Source organism: Mesoplodon mirus (genome assembly GCF_964341445.2).
Source record: "Mesoplodon mirus genome assembly, chromosome: 2".
NCBI classification, from domain to species: Eukaryota; Metazoa; Chordata; class Mammalia; order Artiodactyla; family Ziphiidae; genus Mesoplodon; species Mesoplodon mirus.
Window position 1 is genome coordinate 222,874,253 of NC_138977.1, and position 22,193 is coordinate 222,896,445.

Below are 22,193 nucleotides of genomic sequence, written 5' to 3' on the forward strand. Positions count from 1 at the left end.
AATCAGAACATAGCGCTGCTGGCCACTCTTATTGGTCTAGATTGAAGGGAAGGACTTTAATGGCACAGAGGAGTGAGTGAGAATCTCTCCAGAGTAGGGGACAGAAAGAACCTCAATAGCTACTGAGTGAACCAACCCTAGATCCCCATCAACCCCCCTTGGGACTTCCAATCACCTGAGATAAAGAATTCCCTGTGGGCTTCCCTGGTGGCGCAGTGGTTGAGAGTCTGCCTGCTAATGCAGGGGACACGGGTTCGAGCCCTGGTCTGGGAGGATCCCACATGCCACGGAGCAACTAGGCCCGTGAGCCACAACTACTGAGCCTGCGCGTCTGGAGCCTGTGCTCCGCAACAAGAGAGGCCACGATGGTGAGAGGCCAGCGCACCGCGATGAAGAGTGGCCCCCGCTTGCCACAACTAGAGAAAGCCCTCGCACAGAAACGAAGACCCAACACAGCAAAAATAAATAAATGAAAGTTAATAAATAAATAAATAAATAAAAAAAAAAAAAAAAAAAAAAAAAAAAAGAATTCCCTGAACTGCTAAGCCAGTGGGAGCTGGGGTTTCTGTTGTTGGAGCGGAAGCACCCTAACAGGCATAATCAGGGTGCATTAGCAGTGGTGACCCCTGAGGACTGGAGAGGAGATGTCCGCTCTTGACTTAATTCTCTTCCAGATAAATTGGCTTTTTTCTTTCATTCCTATAAGCCGATGTCGTTTATATAACTACAAAGACAAAGAGCACTCAGAAGAAAGGAGGGGCAAGGGAACAGGAAGAGCTGGAAGGAGGCTGAGGGGGGAGGGACCGTTCAGCGGGCCCTCTCCTGACCTGACAAAAAGTCGGAGGCTTACAGAGCCTCAGCCAGGCTCGCCATCTCCAGCCCCAGCTCCGTGCAGTCAGAAATCCTGGTCAGCTCGGACGCCTCCCCAAGGCAGAGAGCACATGGGGCTTCAGACAAGTTAACCTACTAACTCCGGAACCACGCGAGCAAAGCTGGAACCATCGCTGCTGTTTGATCCAAGTGGTTCAAGGGATAATTCTGGAGGTGATGGCGGTGGCGGGTGATGGGAGGACGAACACCAGCTCCCAGTGGTATTAGGAGCAGGGAGTCCTCATTCATACCAAACAAGGCCACAGACCAGCATCACTGGCTGCTTGTGAGACGCAGCCTACGCCTACTGAGTCCGAATCCACATTTAAAGAAATCCAGAAGTTTGAGAAGCACCATGTTAAAGTACTGAGCGCAGTGCCAGCAGGGTTGAGGTCCGCGGTGCACATCCCACACATCTGCAATCACGTGAGCTGGCTGCCTGTCTGCAATCCACAGCCACCTGGCGTGACGGCCACCTGGAACCTACCTGCCGAGGGCCCCTTGAAGACTGGCTTCACCCTTGAGAACTGCGGCCACATGCGGCACGCTGAAAATCACATATAGACCCACGCTCCAAAAACGACTCGGTGTTTAATATGCACAGAAGGTTTTCCAGTAACACTATTAGAAACAAATAGTCACCACTGAAAAAGAAATAACGTGGATAGGGGGCAAACTGGCATTCTGTTCCAGAAAGAAAGCAGAAGTAGTTCAGGTTCAGCAAAGGCCCCCAGTTATGTTCCAAGCTCTCTCCTTTGGGGAGTGCAGGCTGACCGTACCCTCCAGCAAGCCTCCTGCCCTTTGATGTCCAAATCTGTATGTTTCAAAGCCAAGGTAAAGCACATTTTCACATTACACTGAATTTACCCACCTGCTGATTCCTTAGAGCTATTCAACACCCCGCCCCCAAGTCCCAGGGGCCTCTTTCCAAGACTTTTCTTGAAAAGTCCCTTTTGTCTTCAAACGCAAGTTATGCCTTCAAGGTTCTTAAAAAGGATTGAAGAAAAACTCAGAACTCAACATACAAAGATCCCCATGTTTGGCAACATCCTTCCTTCCTTGAGACTAATCAATCTGAGGATATGGGTACAAGTTCCAGAACTGACTCAGAACCACAGGCGAACATTTTCACAACCTTCAGTCTTCCACCTTTCGAACAAATACTTCTAAACTTGTCCACTTATTCTGATTGGATAAAGTTTTATTGAGAACCTATCAGGGCCCCAACACTGTAGGTAAGGAGTGAGAACCAAGCCCGCCCCTCCCTGGGGCCCATAGTCTACAAACCCACCCCGTTAGTCAGCCAAACCCACTGTCCCCTTCTCTCTTCTGCGGACAAAAGAATCCCAGTCTCCTGTAGGGAATCTATTCTAGATGCTTCCAATGGAATAGCCTTGCCCAGCACTCACAGGTATGGGCGTGTGACCCAGGTTCAGCCAATGAAAACACACGTCCTCTGGTCACAGCCACTGGCTCAGAGATGGTCCCAGGATCCAAGCTGGGCTGATAAGAAGACCCCTCCCAGATCTCCTCCCCACGAGGGTCTCCTGCTGGCATCACTCACATGGTGGATGAGTTTGGGGTGTTAGTGGCCAAGCTTCCTGCTTGCACGGTGGTGAGGACGGGAGCCCTGACTGCACCAAGAGGCCCTGAGGTTGCAGACCTACTCCTACCTGAAGCCAGAGTCAGATCTACCCCGGGAATTTTCATTCCTGTGAGCTAAAAGTTTCCTTCTCCCCCCACCCCTCCCAAGTTAATTTGAGTAGGACCTCCGACATTTGAAACAGAAGTCCGGATTTAGTCTGCAAGGCTTTTATCCTTGCAGATGGAACTTTGGAGAATCAGTCTCCTGCTTCCTTTCATGTGGCCGGTTTCATATATCAGACGTACTGAAAACCAGCTGATTCCTTCTGGAACACCTTAGTAATGGGAATAGACAAACTGCAGATGGGGCACATGGAGTCTAAAACTGCCTTCCCAACATGACTTCTCTTATTCGGTGCCTCAAAGTCCTGTTCGGTCCCAACGGGTCTACTCCTTAAGCCTCCTTTGGGTTGAATGATGGCCCCCCTCCAAAAAGATATGCTGCAGTCCTAATCCCCAGGACCTTAGAACGTGACCTTCTTTGGAGAGAGGGTTTTTACAGAGCTAATCAAGTTGACATGAGGTCCTTAGGGTGGGCCCTATTCCATTATGACTGTGTCTATCCAAAGGGGAAATGTGAACACGGAGAGAAGCATGCAGGGGACACCATGTGACAGTGGAGGCGGAGATGGGGGTGATGCATCTAACAAGCTGAGGAATGTCAAAAATTAGACAGCAAACCACCAGCAGCTGGGGGAGAGGCAAGGGACAGACTTTCCCTCATGGCCTCAGAAGGAACCAGCGCTGCTACACCTTGATCTCAAACTTCTACCTCTAGGACTGTGAGACGATGACTTTCTGTTATCCTAAGCCACCTGGTTTTTGGCACTTAGTTATGGCAGCCCTGGAAACGAGTCCACACCTGAACGTTCCCATCTCCTCGCTGATGTGGACACTCGCTATTCTCACCCCAAATCTGGCATCAGCTCACTACACTATGCAGACCAAACCCCATGACTGGACATCCAAGGGAACACCACCATTCTCGGACCATTCTGCTCAGCTGTTTACTGCTTTGGGGGTTGGGACCTTGCTTTGCGGGTGCTCAGCTGGGAGAGGAAAGGCTATCTTTCCTGGAAAGGGGGCTCACTGCAGTCTACAATCTATAGTCTCATGACATGCTTTATCCAGACCAGGCAAATCCATAGAGACATTGCAGATCCCCCGTGGAGGGGGATCCGGAAGCGATTACTCAGTGGGTCCAGGTTGGTTTTGGGTCCATGACAAAGTTCTGAAACTAGAAAGAGCCAGTGATCATACAACCTTGTGAATATACTAGCACTGAACTGTATGCTTTAAAAAAGCTTAATTGGGGCTTCCCTGGTGGCGCAGTGGTTGAGAGCCCGCCTGCCGATGCAGGGGACACGGGTTCGTGCCCTGGACCGGGAAGATCCCACATGCCGCGGAGCGGCTGGGCCCGTGAGCCATGGCCGCTGAGTCTGCGCGTCCGGAGCCTGTGCTCCGCAACGGGAGAAGCCACAAGAGTGAAAGGCCTGCGTAACATTAAAAAAAAAAAAAAAAAAGCTTAATTGTATGTTATGTGGATTTCACCTCATTTAAAAAAATATTGCTGGTCTCCAAGTGCTCTCTGAGGACTAAGGAGTATACCAGAAACGCAGCCACCACAGATCTTTCTTTCCCTGCCATGAGGCCAGCCCCTCACCCAAGGAAATGCCCACCACTGTGGCCTTGTGACCTCCTGAAGCCCCGACACCCCCAGCACAGAGCCCTGAGCACAGATGACCTGGTACCAAATGCAAACAGCACCAAACCCCTTCTGCAAAGAGGTGGCCCCCTAATGAGAAGAAGTCGCACTTGTCCAGCGCCATCTGACTGTTCTTAGGACAAGGTTACTCCAAAAGGGGCAAGGGGGAGACATCGACCCCCAGGCAGAGCCCATTATGATCTTAGGTCATTACTGTCAGTGCAAGCATCAAACCCACAGCTCCACGTGGCTCCAAAGAGGGAGCAGCACATCATTCATGCTTATTTCCTTGCCGCCCCACCTCACATAACCCTACAGCATAGCATCTCCACCACGCTGCTCGCGTGAGTCCAAGAAACCCTCTGATTTCTTGGCTGGCGCACCTTCTCCAGGAAGTCCCAGGGCCAATCTGTGGCCTGACTGACAGGAGAAACTGTCAGGAAAGACGATTTTCAAGAGTGTTGCTGTTTATACAGTTTCCTAAGATAATCAACGTCAGACAGTTGGACAAGAAGAGAAATCACACGTTTATTTAAACTCAGAAGGGCAAGCTGCCTTCTGCGACAGGGGGGACAGGCTGCAGCCAGCAAGACTGGAGCCCCCTGAATTGAGAGGGATTCACTGGGGAAAAGATGCCGCCACGCCACCCCCACTGGACAGCGAGAGCTCTGGGAGCAGCAACTGTGGCATCTTATCTCAGCATCCTTGGGCCCTGACTCAGAACGGGTGCTCCCGAAGCGTTTGATACATGAATGAATGAGTGAGGAATGAACAGATGGATGGATGGATGGATACTCCAATCAAGTTATTTAGAAAGGGCTAGTTACAAAAAGATAGCACTTTCTAGGGCCCAGGTGACCTCTGAGAAGAGGCCCACTTTATGCTGTGATGTTATTACCCTATCACTATGGCAGAACAGAGAACGGAGGGTAGGGTGGAGTGAGTGGTAAATGAAAAGCACATCCTCAGGATTGAGGATAATTATGGAACATTATGCCATCTTTGGATCTGTTAGTGTACTGGTTTCCTAGGGCTGCCATGACAAAGTGTCATAAACTAGGTAGCTTGAAACAGAAATTTCTTCTCTCACAGTTCTGAAGGACAGAGTCTGAAATGAAGCTGTCAGCAGGGCCATGCACTTTCAAGGCTCTCAGAGAAGATGCTTCCTTGTACCTTCCCAGTTTCTGGTGGTTGACAGCAATCCTTGGCTTGTAGCCTCACGATTCCAATCTCTGGCTCGGTCATCACATGCCTTCTCCCTGTGTGGCTCTGTTTTCTCTTCTTAAGGACACCAGCCATTGGATTTAAGGCCCACCCTAATCCAGTATGATGTCATCGTAACTACTCACATCTGCAAAGTGCCTCTTTCCAAAAAAAGGTTACATTCTGAGGTCCCATGTGGACATGAATTTTGGGGGGAGTGTGGCCTGACTTGGTGAAGAAAAGTGGAAGGTAGTAAAGCAAATAGATTTAAAAGGTCCTTGCAGCTATGCTGATGCAATAGAACCCATCCTTCCCCCAATTTATACAAATTGTCAAGAGGGGGTGGGGCAGGCTGAAACATTATTACAGTTCAGCGAGATTGGTGGTGGTTTTACAGTTAAAACATTTTCTCAGTGGCTTATGAATGGAGGGTGTGTGTATTCAGAGAAAGGAGACACAGCATCTCAACGGGTCCTGGCCCGCCCAAAGGAATGATTCAGGGGCACTGCCCTTTAGCAGCTCCTCCATGCTTGAGGGACACAAGCTCCTTTCCACAGATCTTTGTACAGCTCACCACAAGCTCCTCTGGGCCGAATTCAAGACCCTGGACCCCTTGGCGCTGTGCAGAGAGAGGACAGTTGCTCAGACCTGGTGGCCAGGAAGACGAGGTGGGAGGAGTGAAGACTTTCCCCAAAGAGGTCAGAGTCTCACATTCATAATAGAAGCTGCAGACCAGCACCAGGGGCTCAAGCATTGCCACCCCCTGCCCTGCAGGGCTATTTCCCAGGACCCTGGGCACAGTCCTGTCACCCGTGGGGAAATCGTGTGCAGAACAATGGAGCTCTTTTTTGAACCAGGCAGAGCATATTTCAGTGTTGTTTGCAACAGCAAAATACCTGGAAACCACCAAGGCTGTGATCTGCAAGTCAGCTGGCGTGTGTCTTCACCTGAATTCTTCATTATTAAAAATGTATCTTAAGAAGCTCTCCCCAGAGTTTCCGATATGCATAGATCCTTAGTCCAAAATGGACAAGTCCATTCAAATTTGGGGAAGAGGACTTCCGTTCACTTTTTAAAAAGATGAACAACATTTAAAAGATTTGTTTGAATTAAAAAAATTTTTTTAATCATGGTAAAACACACATAACATAAAATTTACCATTTTAACCATTTTCAAGAGTACTGTTGAGTAGTGTTACATATATTCACACTGTTGTAGAAACAGATCTCTACAACATTCTCATCTTACAAAACCGAAACTATTACCATTAAACAACACTCCCCCTTTTCTATTCATTATGAGCTTTAAAAATCCTATTAATAGACCGTGGTATAGGGTAATTCATTTTCTAGTTCAAAAATTTCTGGACACATTATTCATGAAGACTTAAAAAGAATCTTCCCCGTCCTCTGCTTCCTCCTGAGAGTCCACAGGAAGACCGGGAGGACAGAACAGAGAAGCAGCAGAAGCAAAGGTAAATGAATTTTTCATAAACACGAGTTCCAGGAAGAAGAGACTCTGGGTGGTTGCATGTAGAGCACGAAGTCACCTTGGGTTTGAGTGGCTGAGTTGCTTGGGTCACCCCTGCCTTTGGCCTCGTTAACTTGCACAAAGGAATTGTGTCGACAACAAGGCAACTGAGCAAGATTCAATTACCCACATGGACATGGGGCCCCTGTGCCACCCCAGGCCCTCAGATGTGACCACCACCGGGTGGCATGCACAAAGGCCAGCTCCCCTCTGGGCAGACTGCTAAGTAACTTCTAGAAGAAAAATGGCCCTAAGTATTCAGGGTTGGAAAATAGAACCATTCCAAGTCCATACTTGAAACCCATCCAGATTTCACACTGTAATTCTGTCTTTGTGTTTAAATTGCTCCCAGGACCTATCTTCAAACATACACACACCAAGAATAACTTAACAGGAAAATATTTATTTCATGAGACTCTCACAGGCTGCCCTTTGCCCTTTACCAGCAACAGATGAATTCCCGCCCTCAGAGAGAAACCGTGACCCTGCTTTTTAAAGCAAGCAGACCAAGGCTGTGCTGAGTGACCTGGCACAAACAAGGCCTCCCAGACCCCCGCCTACATCTGTGCCTGCAGACGCAGTGAACTCAGGAAAGCCCAGCAGGCCCTGGGCGGCAGCAGGTGACTGTCATCCCAGGCTGAACCAGCCACAAAAGGAGGCCCAGATCCCAAATTGGGAAGCCTTCAACATTCTCTCTGGATCATCCTTGGAAACACATACTTCCTTTCCACCAGCAATCCCAGCCACCGTAACCTCATTTGAGCAACAATCCCATAATTTACACAATAGTTTTGGACGCGCACAATGACACAGAAACAAAGATACTCACTGTGGGATTCTGTAGAGAATCAAAACACTGGACACAACTCAACTTCTAACTATAAGAGGCAGTTTGAAAACATGAGATATTGTCCACAAACTAGGATAAAAGCATCCACAAGACAGATGGTCTCTAATAGTTTTAATGACATGAAAAAAGCTTGCCGTCTAGTAAGCACAAATATATAACAAAGAATCTGTCTGGTGTGAGGGTAAGTAGGTAGGTAGGTAGACCCATCTTTCTCACCAATACAGAGCGTGTGTTCTATAAATTCATACCTGGCAAAGCAAGATCATGGATATTACGGGATTGAGGGAAAAGCAATAAACGACGTGAAATATGCTCCAAAAACTCAGTAACTGTAAGTTCACAGTGTGGGGGGTGGGATGGCTATAGAAATAGCGTGACGGATATAGCAGCACCTCAGACATCAGAGCTGGTGGTACCCTTCCCCCTGGCAGGGGGAATCCAGAGGTAGCAAGGCCTGACTCTCTCACTAGACAAGAAAGCTGAGGCTTTCCTGGAGAGAAAGTATAGGAGAGATAACCCGAAGCTGTGCTCCTTGTTCCCTATGGCCTGACTGTGGGCGGACAGGAAAGTGGAGATTCCTAGAGGCCCTAGTGAAGGGCCTTAGGAATGTTCTGGAGGCCAGCTTCCTTCCCTGGAGATGTCTGGACAGGATGAAGAGGCTGCCACATAAGGCTCCATATGCACACAAACTCGTAAGTTCTGAAAGGCCAACAGAGCAGCAAGCCAAACAAGATCAGCCTGTCCAGAGCACACATCAGCAAGGGTCCACATGTGAATTCAAGCCCCCATCTTCCTGTCACTCTGGGGCTGCACCCAGATACCATGATGTGAAGACAGGGCAAGGGGAACACAGCCTAAAGGAGCAAGCATTTACCCAAAGACACAGGCATCCAAGCGAAGTTACTTTTACAGAGAGACTGTGTACATGGTCAAGTTTAAAATTAATTCCTACCATCTCCTCTACCCAGTGTAGCAGGAGCAGTCAAGGGCAATTAAACGTGTTACCAAAAAAAAATGTTATCTAATTTTTTTTTTCTGCCTGCTTCTGAGTAGTAGCTTTGAGTGAATTTTCAACCTTGCAACATATATCATCTTAAAATCCCGGTAGGCAAAACCACAGCTGACATGTTACTTTAATACACCCAACGTTCATGGTGTTTCTGAGTGGGTTTATGGGAGATTTGTATTTATTTTCTTTTGGTTTACCTCTGTTTTCTAAATATTCTGCAATAGATGTGGTATTTTTTTACATGAGAAAAAGGTTGTGTGGCTTATTTTTAGTCACCTTGCTGGCTAACCACCTGTGCTCCGTCAGCACTCCTGCCCTGCAGGAAGCACGGGCAGACTCACCTGGCAACGGGCAGCCGAGGATCTCCATCCTCATGCAGATGCTCCCATTATCGAACCAGGACTGTGGGTTTATGCGGATGTAGCGCGCCACCATGGGGACGGGCAGCTCGTTGAGGACAGGGATCTCCTTTTCACTGTTTCCTTCAAATATCTATTTATGCACAAGGGGAAAAAAAGAGAATCTTTTAGAGCTTGATTATCAGGGCATGGAAGAGTCAGTAATTCACTCATTCCACAAGATCTCGAGCAACACCTAACGTGAGCTGGGCATCGAGGGGGAAGGAGAAATGGATCAGGCCTGGACCCTGCCCTCAGGAAGCCCCAGTCTAGTGGGGGAGGCAGGGAGGAGGAGGGGTGTTATATTTAGATGTCATAGGTGAAATCTATTAGTGCCATGGCAAAGAGACATCCACAAAGCTCTGGGATGTCAGAAGAAGGAGAGGACCAGGCAAAGCTTCAGGGATGAGGTGCCATTTGAATTGGCCTTGAAGGAAAACTCTTTAGATGTGTAGGGATGGGAGGGATTGTAAAGAAAAGGAAGCAATGGCTGGAGAAGCCCAGAGATGGGATTCAAGAGAAGAGCAACCGTCTCCCTGTTACTGGAACACAGACGAGTGTGTGCAGGGTTGGGGGGGGTGGGGGGCACGGTAACTATGATGAAGGAGGTTAAATGGAAGCTGCAGTCAGATCTTGGAAGGCACTGGGTGCCATGTTTGGAACTTGCACTTGAGAACCCGAGGAAGAGGGTGATAAGATCGGAACTGGCTAACCCGGAGGGAAGCGTGGAGCTGAAAGACCAGAGTCGTTAAAGAAAGTTCAGGAACTACTATAATTGACTAGCTGTGCAGGCCCCAACATTCCCCATGGGCCGCTGACCTTCCAGGGCTGAGTTGTGACTTGTGGAAGAGACTGAATTCCAGCAGCTCTGAATTTGAGCCCTAAATGTGGGCCACTTGGTTCCGAGCTTCAGGGTACAGAAAGGGGGTCATTATCCATCAGACTGGATGGCTGGTCTGGGTTGACACAGAACCAGGCAACATCCGGGTGCAAACACTGGTCGGGTGTCCACTGCCTCTGCGAAGCCCTGCACAACCAGACACCAAGGGCGTGGTCAGAGGGAAAAGAGACTCACCATGGCTCCAGATCCATTCTTAACAGTGACCCATGTATGGCTGTCATTGCTCACCATGACCTTATAGGAGGTTACCCAGTCACTCCTAAGAAAAAATAAAACACCATTGGGACTATGCACTTAAAAATGCTTCCCTCTTCCGTGCAGAGGTGCGACAATAGAGAAAGCAGGTCCCAGAGGTGGACAGCACTGGGTCCCACCCTGGCCCCCACTGCTCACCCTCCTTGTGGCCTTGGCCAGGTAACTGACCCATCTAGGCTTCAGTTTATTCATCCACGAAATGGGAATTATAAAAGCACCAAGCTTAAAATATTAATGTAAACATTAAATGGTCTCATACCCTTTAAACACTTAGGACAATACCTGGCCCCCAGTAAGAACTAAATGTTGGTCACGCACACAGAGATACACAAATAACTTACATATTTGTTTATACTGAACATTTACATCACACACAGTAGTAGAGGTCCACGTGGGAAAGAAATCTCAGTAAAAGTGGCAAGTTGGCCTAGAAATTTCATTTGGAAAACTGTTTGGGAACATAACAAACTAGATGCCACCAACCACAAAAACAGCAGCCTGAGTCTGTAAGACACACGAGGTTTCTCCTGGGCTGTCACAGCCATGCAGACAATTCTCCCACCCCACTCTGCAGCCAGCAATAATCCAGTGATATCTGGGCCCCAGGCCAGACCCCTTTCATCACATCCTACTGCACAGAAATTACTGAGGGTAAAAGAGCCAAAATTTGACTTCCCAGAGTGGAGGTCAATTTGATAAGCAAAAAAAAAAATGACTTTCCTGTGGAAAACACATTTTTCCCCTCTGCCTCAGTTTTTTATAACATTAATTGTTAAGCAATGTAGACAAGTCTTCCTGAGCGTCTTCCTTTCAAATTTCTTAAATATTGGAACTAAGCACCAATGTACTAATCTTTTTATTATTATTTTTTTGCTGTTCGCGGGCCTCTCACTGTTGTGGCCTCTCCCGTTGCGGAGCACAGGCTCCGGATGCGCAGGCTCAGCAGCCATGGCTCACGGGCCCAGCCGCTCCGCGGCATGTGGGGTCTTCCCGGACCGGGGCACGAACCTGTGTCCCCAGCATCGACAGGCGGACTCTCAACCACTGCACCACCAGGGAAGCCCTGTACTAATCTTTTAGAACATTCCACCAGCTGAAGCATTTGGAATCCTTGTTTTCCTACTGTGAAATCTCCTTGGACTCAGGATCCAGATAGATCCCAAGAAGGTTCTCAGTTTCTAGTCCAAATCAATACTGTCTAGTAAAGTTTCTTTAGAAAGAGCAGCTGGCTCTATTCATTCTGAATTGTCTGACTCGTTCAAAAATTATTCTTAGGTGCTTTTATATGTGCTTGGAAGCCAGCCCTCTGCTGAACTTTCTCCCTTCTCTCACCTGTCCACCAGCTTTGTGTGACTACCTGCTGGAAGCCAGGATCTATCCAGCAACATGCTCCTCCTCAGGAGGCTACGGACTTGAGCCCACGCCTGCAGATTAAGATGCGCTAAGTATGCCTTTCGAAAGGCCCCTCAGCAGCAGCTCAGGCCCTTTGCACCGGAAAATGATCCTCACCCCAAATAGCAAACTGTTTCCAACATTCAAATCATTTCCAAATGACTTGCATCTGCAGTTCCTTTGCCATCTGTTTTTCTGCTGATCACGCCCCACAGTGACCCAGCGAGGCAGTCAGCAGAGGTGAGGGGTGGCAGAGGTGAGGGGTGTATCCCGCGTGGGTGGAAGTGATGAATTTAGGAAGCCTCTCAGTCAAAAGAAGCACACAAACAATAAGAGAGGGGTGGAAAGAAAAATTCAAACAAGTCCTCCAAAGAAAAGGGGAGAGAGAAAAAAGGAAATGCAAACCAAGTACTAATTTCTCAAACTTAAAAAAAACCAAGTATGGACAAATTCAACACTTATGTTTGAAGGGTAATTAATTATGTGGCTCAGCCTTCTCTTCGGAACTGCAGACCTACATCACATCCTTCTGCCTATCTGACCTCTCCACTTACCGTCTCAGCGATGTCTCTAATTGAACCTGCCCAAACCAACTGATTTATTTCGTCCACTCTGTACCCCAACCTGGGAGCCCCTGCCTCAGAAAAAGTACTGCCATCCACCCAGGGCAACAAAATCCGAGTCCTCCTTGGCCCCCGTTTCCCTCTCTCCCCTACAGTGAAACCATCGCCAAGTTCTGTCAATTGTACCTTCCACATCCTTCTAGAATCTCTCCACTCCCTCCATCTTCACTCCCACCATCCAGCCCATTCTCTCTGGCCAGGACTATTGCAGTTGCCTCCCACTGGTCTTCTGAAATTTAAACTGCCCTCAAACCTATCATGCAGTCAGAGGTTTACTTTTCTAATGAAATACTAATATGTCACCTCCTGCTTAAAATATCAGTTATGTTAGTATTAAGACCAAATTCCTCATCACGTTCTATAAGACCCTTGCTTACCTGCTGTTTTCCATGCTCTGTCTTTCAACTCCTGATACTGATTATACTCTCTCTTGCTTCAGGGCCTTTGCACATACTGTTCCATTTGTCTGGCCTCCTCTTCTCCTGTTCTCTGTCTGCCTCTAAACCAGCGGTCCCCAACCTTTTTGGCACCAGGGACCGGTTTCATGGAAGACAATTTTTCCATGGACCAGGGCTGGGGGGATGGTTTCAGGATGATCCAAGCACATTACATTTATTGTGCACTTTATTTCTATTAGTATTACCTTGTAATATATAATGAAATAACTATACAACTCCCCATAATGCAGAGTCAGTGGGAGCCCTGAGCTTGTTTTCACTTGCCGCTCACTGATAGGGTTTTGATATGAGTCTGCAAACAATTGATTTGTTATGGTCTCTGTGCGGTCAAACCTCTCAGCTAATGATGATCTGTATTTGCAGCCGCTCCCCAGCGCTAGCATCACTGTCTCAGCTCCACCTCGGATCATCAGGCGTTAGATTCTCATGAGGAGCGCGCAGCCTAGATGCCTCGCATGCGCAGTTCACAGCAGGGTTCGCGTTCCTATGAGAATCTAACGCCGCCCTGATCTGACAGGAGGCGGAGCTCAGGCGGTAATGTGAGTGATGGGGAGCGGCTGTAAATACAGATGAAGCTTTGCTTGCTCGCCTGCTGCTCCCCTCCTGCTGTGCCGCACGGTTCCTAACAGGCCACGGACTGGTACCAGTCCGTGGCTGGGAGGTTGGGGACCCCTGCTCTAAACTATTCAGACCTCAAACTTTATCAGATAAGCCTGTCCTAATCCTCCAATCTAGCCAATTTCTTTTCTTATATGTTCATTTCTTTCATATTTCAATTCTGTTTGTAATGTTATACTCCCTTCTAGAATTATCTTTATCCCCCACTGGAATATAAGCATCTCATAGATGGAGGAAGATGAGATTGTGGTACTTTGGCGGATGCAAAAGGAAGCTGATATCCTGGAGGAGAGTAAGGCACAGGACAGCAGAACTCTGGTTCCATGGGCTCTGCAGGCCATTTGATAGAGGCAGAACTTCCTCTGCCGGGCAGTAGGGAGCTGGCCCCTTTGCTGTCCACCTACCATGGTTAAAAGTACTTTAGGACTAATTAGAAAGCCTTCTCTACTACCAAAACTTCCATCTTAATAGAATGCTTGGAAATCAGAGACTATCTAAGTGTTTCCTGTTTACTCTATGAAACTGACTCACCTTTTTACCACATTTGACTCTTGAAAGAGACAGCAGAGGGTCCTCTTGCTGCGAGTTTATGAATAAACAACCTGTGTTCATTGTGTCTCAGGCTAAGTTTTGTCTTTGACAATTCATATTATTGCCCATAATTATGATTTTTTCATTCTCATTGCTTTCTGGTATTCCACTCTGAGAATGGTCAATTTATTGGGTTGGTCAAAACGTTCGTTTGGGTTTTTCCATAACATCTTAGGGAAAAATCCAAATGAACTTTTTTTGCCAACCCAGTATTTGTCCATTTTATTGCTAATGAGCACCTGAGTAGTTTCCAGGTTAGACTATTATGAATAGTGGTAGTTCTATGGAAATTCTATGTATGCATCTTTTGGTGAATTCACATAGAATTCTGCTTGGTGTGTAATTAGGAATAGAATTGCTGGATCACAGGGTCCTAGGATATACATACGTTTATCTGCAGTAGTTTTCCAAATTAACTGTGTCTATTTACACTTATACTAGAAGTGTATGAGAGTTCCAGCTGCTCCACATTCTTGTCAACACTTGGTATTATCTTTCTTTTTCATTTTAGCCATTCTGGTGGGTATGTCCTATTATCTCACTGTACTTTTTATTTTAATTTACTGGATGACTAATGAAGTTCAACATCTTATATGTTTATTGGGCATTTGAATATCATCTTTTGACGAAACGCTTATTCAAGTTTTCCCCTTTTTTTCAATTGTCTTATATTGATTTGTAAGAGTTCTTTATACATTCTAGATATAAGGTTTTTTGCTAAATATATGGATTGCTAATATTTTCTCCAGTTTGTGTCTTATACTTTGTAGTATTTTTTGATGAAGAGAATTTCTTAAAACTTTATATAGTCCAATTACCTATTTTTTTTCTTTACACTTTTCAGTATTTGTGCCCTTTTCAATAGATTTTTGCTTACTCCAAGATCATAAAGATATTTTCTTATGCTTTCTTCTAAAAGCTTTATTGCTTTACCTTTCACATTTAGTTCTGCAATCCACTTGAAGCTGATTATTGACAGTGTGAGGTAAGGGTCAAGATACATTGTTTTCCATATGGGCTGTCAACTGACCCATAACCATTTATATGATTACTTTCCTATTGCACATCAACGACACCACTGCTGTAAATCACGTGACTGTACATGTGTGGGTATGTTTGGGGATGCTATATTCTGTTCCACTGTTCCTTATGTTATGCTAAATCCACTCTGTCTTGATATCTGTAGCTTTATAATAGGTCTTTGTATCTGGTAGTGTACATTTTCCCATTTTGTTTTTGCTTTTCACAATTTCCTTGACTGTTCTTGGCCCTTTGCATTCCTATATAAATTTTAGAATCTGCTTGTCAATTTCCAAAACAAAGCCTTTTGGATTTTAATTGAGATGGCATTGAATCTATAGGTCAGTTTTAAAGGAATTAACATGTCCAATATTAAATCTTCCAATCCATAAACATGGTATATCCCTCTATTTATTTAGGTCTTACTGTACTTATCTTTTGTTAGATTTATTCCTAGATAGTTGATGTTGATTATTTTATAAATAATATTTTAAGTTTTATTTTCTCCTTTTTTCTTGCTGGTATGTAGAAATATAAATGCTTTTTGAATGTTGACTGTGTATCCAACCACTTTGCTAATTCATTAATAATTCTAAGAGTTTGGGATTCCTTTGGATGTTGTTAAGGATATGATATGTCATCTGAGAACAATGATAGTTCTGTTTATTTCCAATTGTTAGGGCTTTGATTTATTTTTTTTTCTTGCCTTATTTATTATACTGCCTAGGATCTCCAGTTCAATGCTGAAAGAAATGCTAGTAATAGACATCTTTGTCTCATTCCTGAGATTGAAGGAAAGGTTTAAGTATTTCACCATTGAGTATTTCACTACGTTTCCAGTAGGGTTTTTTTTCCTTTGTTTATGTGTTAGTTTGTTTTTATTGTAACCAAGTATGAGTTCATTCTTTCTCACATAACAAGAGAATCTGGATGTTTGCAGCTGCTAGCATTTATGCAGCTGGTTAACTGTTCCAGAGTCAACATCAGTAGACATTCATTTTTCCTACTCATTGTCTCCAAGTTCTAAGAAGACATCCTTACCCGTTCATTTATCATACTTCTTATCTTTGGGTTGTAAGATGGTTGCTGCAGCTCCATATCATGTTATGTTCAAAAATACTGAATAGAGTCTTTCAGCTTCTATCAAAATACATTCTAATGTTATAACAGGAGAATATGTAATTCCTGCTCTTTGGACTATTTTTTTTTTCACATTATAAAAAACTTTTAGTTCTCAAAATGAGTCAGTACATACAAGCTTTGGAGTCACAGAAGGAGCTCCAAGCAGATTCTGCAGTGTGAGCCCCAGTGCCCCTCACTGCAAGGAGATTGGCCATACTCCACCATGGGCTTTTGGTAGATATGTTTCTTCAGATTAAGAAAGTTCCTCTTTATTGCTAGTTTAAAGGGATCTTTTTTCTTTTAAACACAAATGGCTATAGAATTTTCTCAATTGCCTTTTATGCATCTATCAGAGTGATCATATTATTTCCCTCTTTAGTTCTGTTTATGTGGTGAATTAAAGCAATTGGTTACAACTGTGGCTACACCATACTTACATTCCTGGAATAAATCCCACTTGGTGGTGATGGATTGCTGGATCCATATATTGCTGGATTCAATTTGGCAATATGTTGCTTAGGATTTTTTGTATCTATGCTCAAGAAAGAAATTTTTTCATAAATTTGCTTTTTGTAATGTCCTAATCAGATTTTGATATCAAATTTATGTCAAACTCATAGGTGGGAAATGCTTCCCTTTTTCCATTTTCTGGATTTTTTTAAGTGCTGTAACTTTCTCAAATGTTTGGAAGAACTCAAACATTCTGAAATTGGCAGTTTTCTTTGTGGGACAATATTTAATAATGAATTGACATTTTTAGTAGATATTGGACCACTCTGCTATTGTTTCTTCTTCTGTCAATTTTAGTAACTTGTATCTTTTGAAGAATTATTGCATTTCTGCTATTTTCAATATTATTGGCACAAACATGTTCTTAGTATCATTTTATTGTCTTTTTAGTGTAAGATTTTTAACAATGCTCCCTTTTCCAATTTTGGCATTGGTAGTTGATTTTTTTCCTCTTTCCCTGATCTGCCATGAGTTTATTCATTTTATTAATCTTTTCAAAGAATCAACTTTTGGCCTTGTTTGCTCTCTCTGTAATTTTTTTCCTATTAGGAACCATATGAAACTACCATTTTTATAGATCAAAATGATTGAATATCAGCAACTTCCTAAAGCTTAAAGTAATATTTTATTAATTTCTACTCGTATCTTCATTATCTTTTTCTTGGTAATTCTTTAGGTCTGATTTGCTGTTCTTTTTTGCACAATTTATTGTGATCACTGATATTCAGTCTTTCTGCATTTCTAATATGTGCATTTAAGGTTATAAAGTCCCTTTCAGCACTGCTTTAGCCACATGCTATAATTTTGATATGTCATACCTTCATTATCATTCAGTTCAAAATATGAATTCCAGTTGTGATTTCTTCTTTGATCATGAACTATTTAGGAGTATAATTTTAAATTTCCAGGTACTAGGGATTTTCCAGTTATCTATTTACTACTGATTTCTACTTTAATTCCATTGTGGACAGAGAACATACTTTAAATCATGTCAATCCTTTGGCACTTGTTGAGGTTTCCTTTATGACTCAGCATATAGTCAACTCTAACGTTCCATGTGCACTTAAACTAATTGCAATTCTGTGATTGTTGTATGCAATGTTCCACACATATAATTTTGAACAAATGTTTCAACTGTGTTGTTCAGATCTTCTGCATCCATAATGATTTTTCATCTGCTTATTCTATCAGTTATAGAAAGATGTAAAAAGAATGCCAATCTGCCTGTGAATTTGTCTGTTTCTCCTAGTTCTCGCAATGTTTTCTATATATATTATGAAGCTACGTTGTTGAGTACATACAAATTTGAGACTGTGATATATTGTTGGTAGACTGACTCTTTTATGATTATGAAATATCCCTTTTTATTTCTATCAATGCCTCTTGCCTTAAAGTCAGTTTTGTCTGATAGTAGGATAGCTAAACTTGCTTTATTTTGGTTAAGATTTATATGATATATTTCCTCGCATCCTTTTACTTTTAACTTTTGACTGTTTAAATTTAAACTGTGTCTCTTGTAAGTAGCATATAGTTCATTTTTCTGTGTTTTTTCTTAGGTGCAGTATGATAATATTATTCTTCTATTGGATAATATAGTTCATTTAAATTTAATGTAATTAGTACTATATTTGGATTTATATTTACTCTATTTGTTTTCTATTTGACCCACCTATTTCATGTTCCTTTTTTCTACTTTTTGAATTTTTATTTTATGATCAAATATTCTTATTATTCTATTTTCTCTTTATTAACTTACTAGTTATACATTCACACTATTCTTTTCATAATTACCCTAAAGATTACCTATGTACCCTTGAACTACTAGTCTTATTCAAATTTTAGTTCTACCACTTCCATGAAAATATTAGAATCGTACAATAATTTAAGTCCATTTATCCCTCTATCTTTTACATGATTTTGGAATTTATTTTTAATTGTATAAATAAATTTTCTAAGACATTACTACTATTGTTTTGTATGGTTGATAATTATAAACCTACTTATTTAACCTTTCTGATATTTTTCATTTAGTTTTGCATTTTCATATTTCCATCTGAGATCATTTTCTTTCTGCTTGAAGAACTCCCTTTGTTATTTCTTTCAAAGCAGATATGTTAGCAATAATTTTTTTCAGTTTTTACTGTCTGAATAGGCTTCATTTCACCTTCATTTTTGAATCATATTTTTTCTGGGAATTCTAGGCTAACAATTATTTTCTTTCAGTACTTTAAAAGTTAGATTTTATTAGCTCCTGAGGCACTGTTTTATTTACACACACACAGACATTTTGAAACTATTGTTGTGACATTTAGTAAGTAAATGTACAATAAGAGTATGAGTAGAGAAATGAGTGGTAACCACTTTAGCTCAAATCCAGCACTGTTGTTTACTAACGTTACAACCTCAGGCTTTGAGGTCAAGAAGCCCAAACTAAACTCCTAGTTCTTCCACTTACCAGCATGAGAGTCATGTGACCTCTGGGCTCCAGCTGTAAGACAACTGTAAGGTAACAACTCTATGTCTTTGCACAGTGATTAGGGAGTGAATGAGGTAATGCATGTAGAGTCTGAGCATAGCACCTGGAACATAATAATTGCTCCATAAATCTGAGCTCTTAATAAGAATAATATATCATAATTAATATACTGTCAAATTCTATACCAACATCTAGGATTACCAGTTGAACTATAAACATAATTCTCACGCTCCCTTCAGACACTTCCAGAGAGCGACTGATATTCAGGCTTAACCCTTTGTGCCCCAGTAATAATAAAAATCTGTCACAGCTACAAAGAAATAAAGAATTAATTACTTTTTATTTAAATTTAAAAAGGTTGATAATCCAGGGTGATAGAAGAGATATTTGCCAGTCAGTAATGCTGGGGTAGGACTGAATTGTCTGAAAGTTCTACCTGCATGAAAAGATGAAGGCAACATGGAATGTGTGAAGTCCTGTTCCTAACCCTGCAGCTATTACATTGCAAATACCATGCCAGCCTCTGAGACTACAAAGATAAATTATACATGATCTATTTACTCAAGATTTTTACAGGTTAATGAGGGAAACGGGGAAGTAAACTAGACATTTCAAGAGAATATGATTAAGTGCTGTGAAGCTGTGAGAGGGCAGAGAAAGGGTGTGCGGCCAAGGGGAATGAAGGAGGTTGGGGGCAGGTTAGTGAATGCAACACACTCCTTATCTAACATAAAAGCTGCATATTTTATTCTTTTGTGACTGACACATCCATTGTTATTAGAGAGCCAGCTTCAAAAATTGGAGCTATAATGCCCATGCTTCCTTGTCTCCTAGTCCTTGGAGAAGGCTTGAAATTCACAGCACTTTGTGGCTTGTTTCCAGTTCCTTCAGAGAGATTTTCCACATCACAAAACCACCTTGACATTTAATTCTCTGTGACTGGAGATTTCAAGTCAAAGCAATGCAGCCCAAGTAAAGACATGCTTGTGTCAAAGACTTCCTGACTGCAGAAAGGCCGAGAGGCTCTGCTGACTCTCCTCTGGGCTCCAGCCACCTCCCTCACTTAAAACAGAAACAAAAATAAAAAACAATCCCCCCTCCCCCAAAATTCTATCCTGGTATGAGATTATGCCTCCCACCAATCCAGTCTTCCTTCAGATCAGGAAAACAGAGGAGGTGGGCTACAAAGCAAAAAACTGGAACACATTCAGATATTTTACTACCTGATATTAATTTGGTTAAAATAAAAACCAAGAATGTCCACCATCAACGAAATGGTAGACTAAATGCTTACAGAGCCTTCTGCTTCAGTACGAGATCCTGGTTACATTAAAACAAATGAATGTTTTAAAACACCAGTGGGCTTGCAAGCAAGTAAAGGACATCTCCAAGGGAAAAAAAAGATCTGTGAACTGAAGAAAACATGAACAGTGAGCAAAGAAAAAGGGCAGAGTCGCCCTAGGGAAAAATGCACATAACAGTGCTGGGATCAAAACACTAAGCCTGGGGACAACAAAAGGTAGGGAAACTGATTCAGGGACTTTTTCTTGGACCCTCAAAGGGGGCTAAAATGACTTCAGAACAGCAGCATCCATCCAGCTCCCAAAAGAAGCACACATGAATCCCCTCTAAAGAAAAGAGCCTTCAATTTAGGTTCTCAGAGGTTTCACTAAGTTCAATCACATAGGTGCTCACAATTTTTAAAAAATCATTAAACACACAAGAAAACATTCTCTATGGGAAAGAAGCAGCAGAAACAAAAAGCAACAAATTTAGATCCCAAAGAATTTAACTGACTACAAAGAAAACTGAAAAGAAACTAGAAAAATTATTAGACTTGAGAAGAGAGTTCAGCAAGATGACTGGACATAGGCTACTATACAAAAATTAATCACAGTTCTATACATAAGCAGCCAAAAATAAGATACTTAGAAATAAAATGAACAAAAGATGTGCAGGACATTTACGGAGAAAACTTTATTGAAAGACGTTTCAAAAGATATAAATAAGTGGGGATCTATATACCATGTTCATAGATAGAAAATGTCAATTCTCAATAAAAATCCCAATAGCATATTAAATAAACTTGACAAAATGATACTAAAATTTATAGGGAAGGAAATAATAAGACACTTTATAAGAAGAAGGAACGGGGGCAGGGGGGAGTTGCCCTATCAAGATATTAGGACTTATTTATAGCCTCAGTAATTAAGACACTGTGATATTGATGGATGAATAGACAAATTGTAAATGGAACAAAATTGAGAGCCCAGAAACAGGCTCATGTACATATATAAACTTGATAGAGATGTCTTACATATCAATGGGAACTAAATAAACTATTACAAGGTATGTCCAAAGGCAACTGGATATTAATATAAAAAGAAGTTGAAATTGGACCCTATATTTCACATCTTTTACAAAAATCATAACCAAATGGATTAACTACTTAAATGTGAGAAGTAAAATTTGAAACTTAAAAAAAATTAATGAACATATGGGAGAATTAGTTTGTAACCATGGGGTATGAAAAGATTTTATATATGACACAATCATTCTAATCATAAAAGACAAATAAATTGAACTACACTAAAAATAAAAACTTTTGCTTTTCAAAAGACACCATAAAGAAACCAGTAGGAGAAAACTTAAGCTGGGAGAATATATTCTGAGCACATTTAACTAACAAAAGGATTAATATTCAGAATATATTTTTTTAATTCTATAAATCAATGAGACAAAGGAGAAAAACACAATATAAACATGGAGAAACATGACAGGTATTTTACGGTAAAGGTAAGAAAAACGGCAAGTAAACATGGGAAAGGAAGTTCAACCTTATTAGTGATTAGGGAAATGCAGGTTAGGACTACAATGAAAGATACTGCTTTATATTGAAAACACTCTGTTTTTTTTTTTTTTTCCTGCGGTACGCGGGCCTCTCATTGTTGGGGCCTCTCCCGTTGCGGAGCACAGGCTCTGGACGCGCAGGCTCAGCGGCCATGGCTAACTGGCCC

The 22,193-nt window shown here is 42.7% G+C and overlaps 1 protein-coding gene across 6 annotated transcripts in view; it reads right to left on the minus strand.

The window, feature by feature from the left end:
* The window catches only part of CPXM2 (carboxypeptidase X, M14 family member 2), a 128,865-nt gene that overhangs the window by 31,522 nt on the left and 75,150 nt on the right, over positions 1–22,193 (minus strand). For all 6 annotated transcript variants that reach the window (XM_082636031.1, XM_082636034.1, XM_082636036.1 and 3 more), the window contains exons 5-6: positions 10,286–10,370; positions 9,154–9,304 (exon numbers count right to left, since the gene is read on the minus strand). In XM_082636031.1, coding sequence (XP_082492157.1) covers positions 9,154–9,304; positions 10,286–10,370 — 236 coding nt within the window. The remainder of the gene's footprint in view (positions 1–9,153; positions 9,305–10,285; positions 10,371–22,193) is intronic.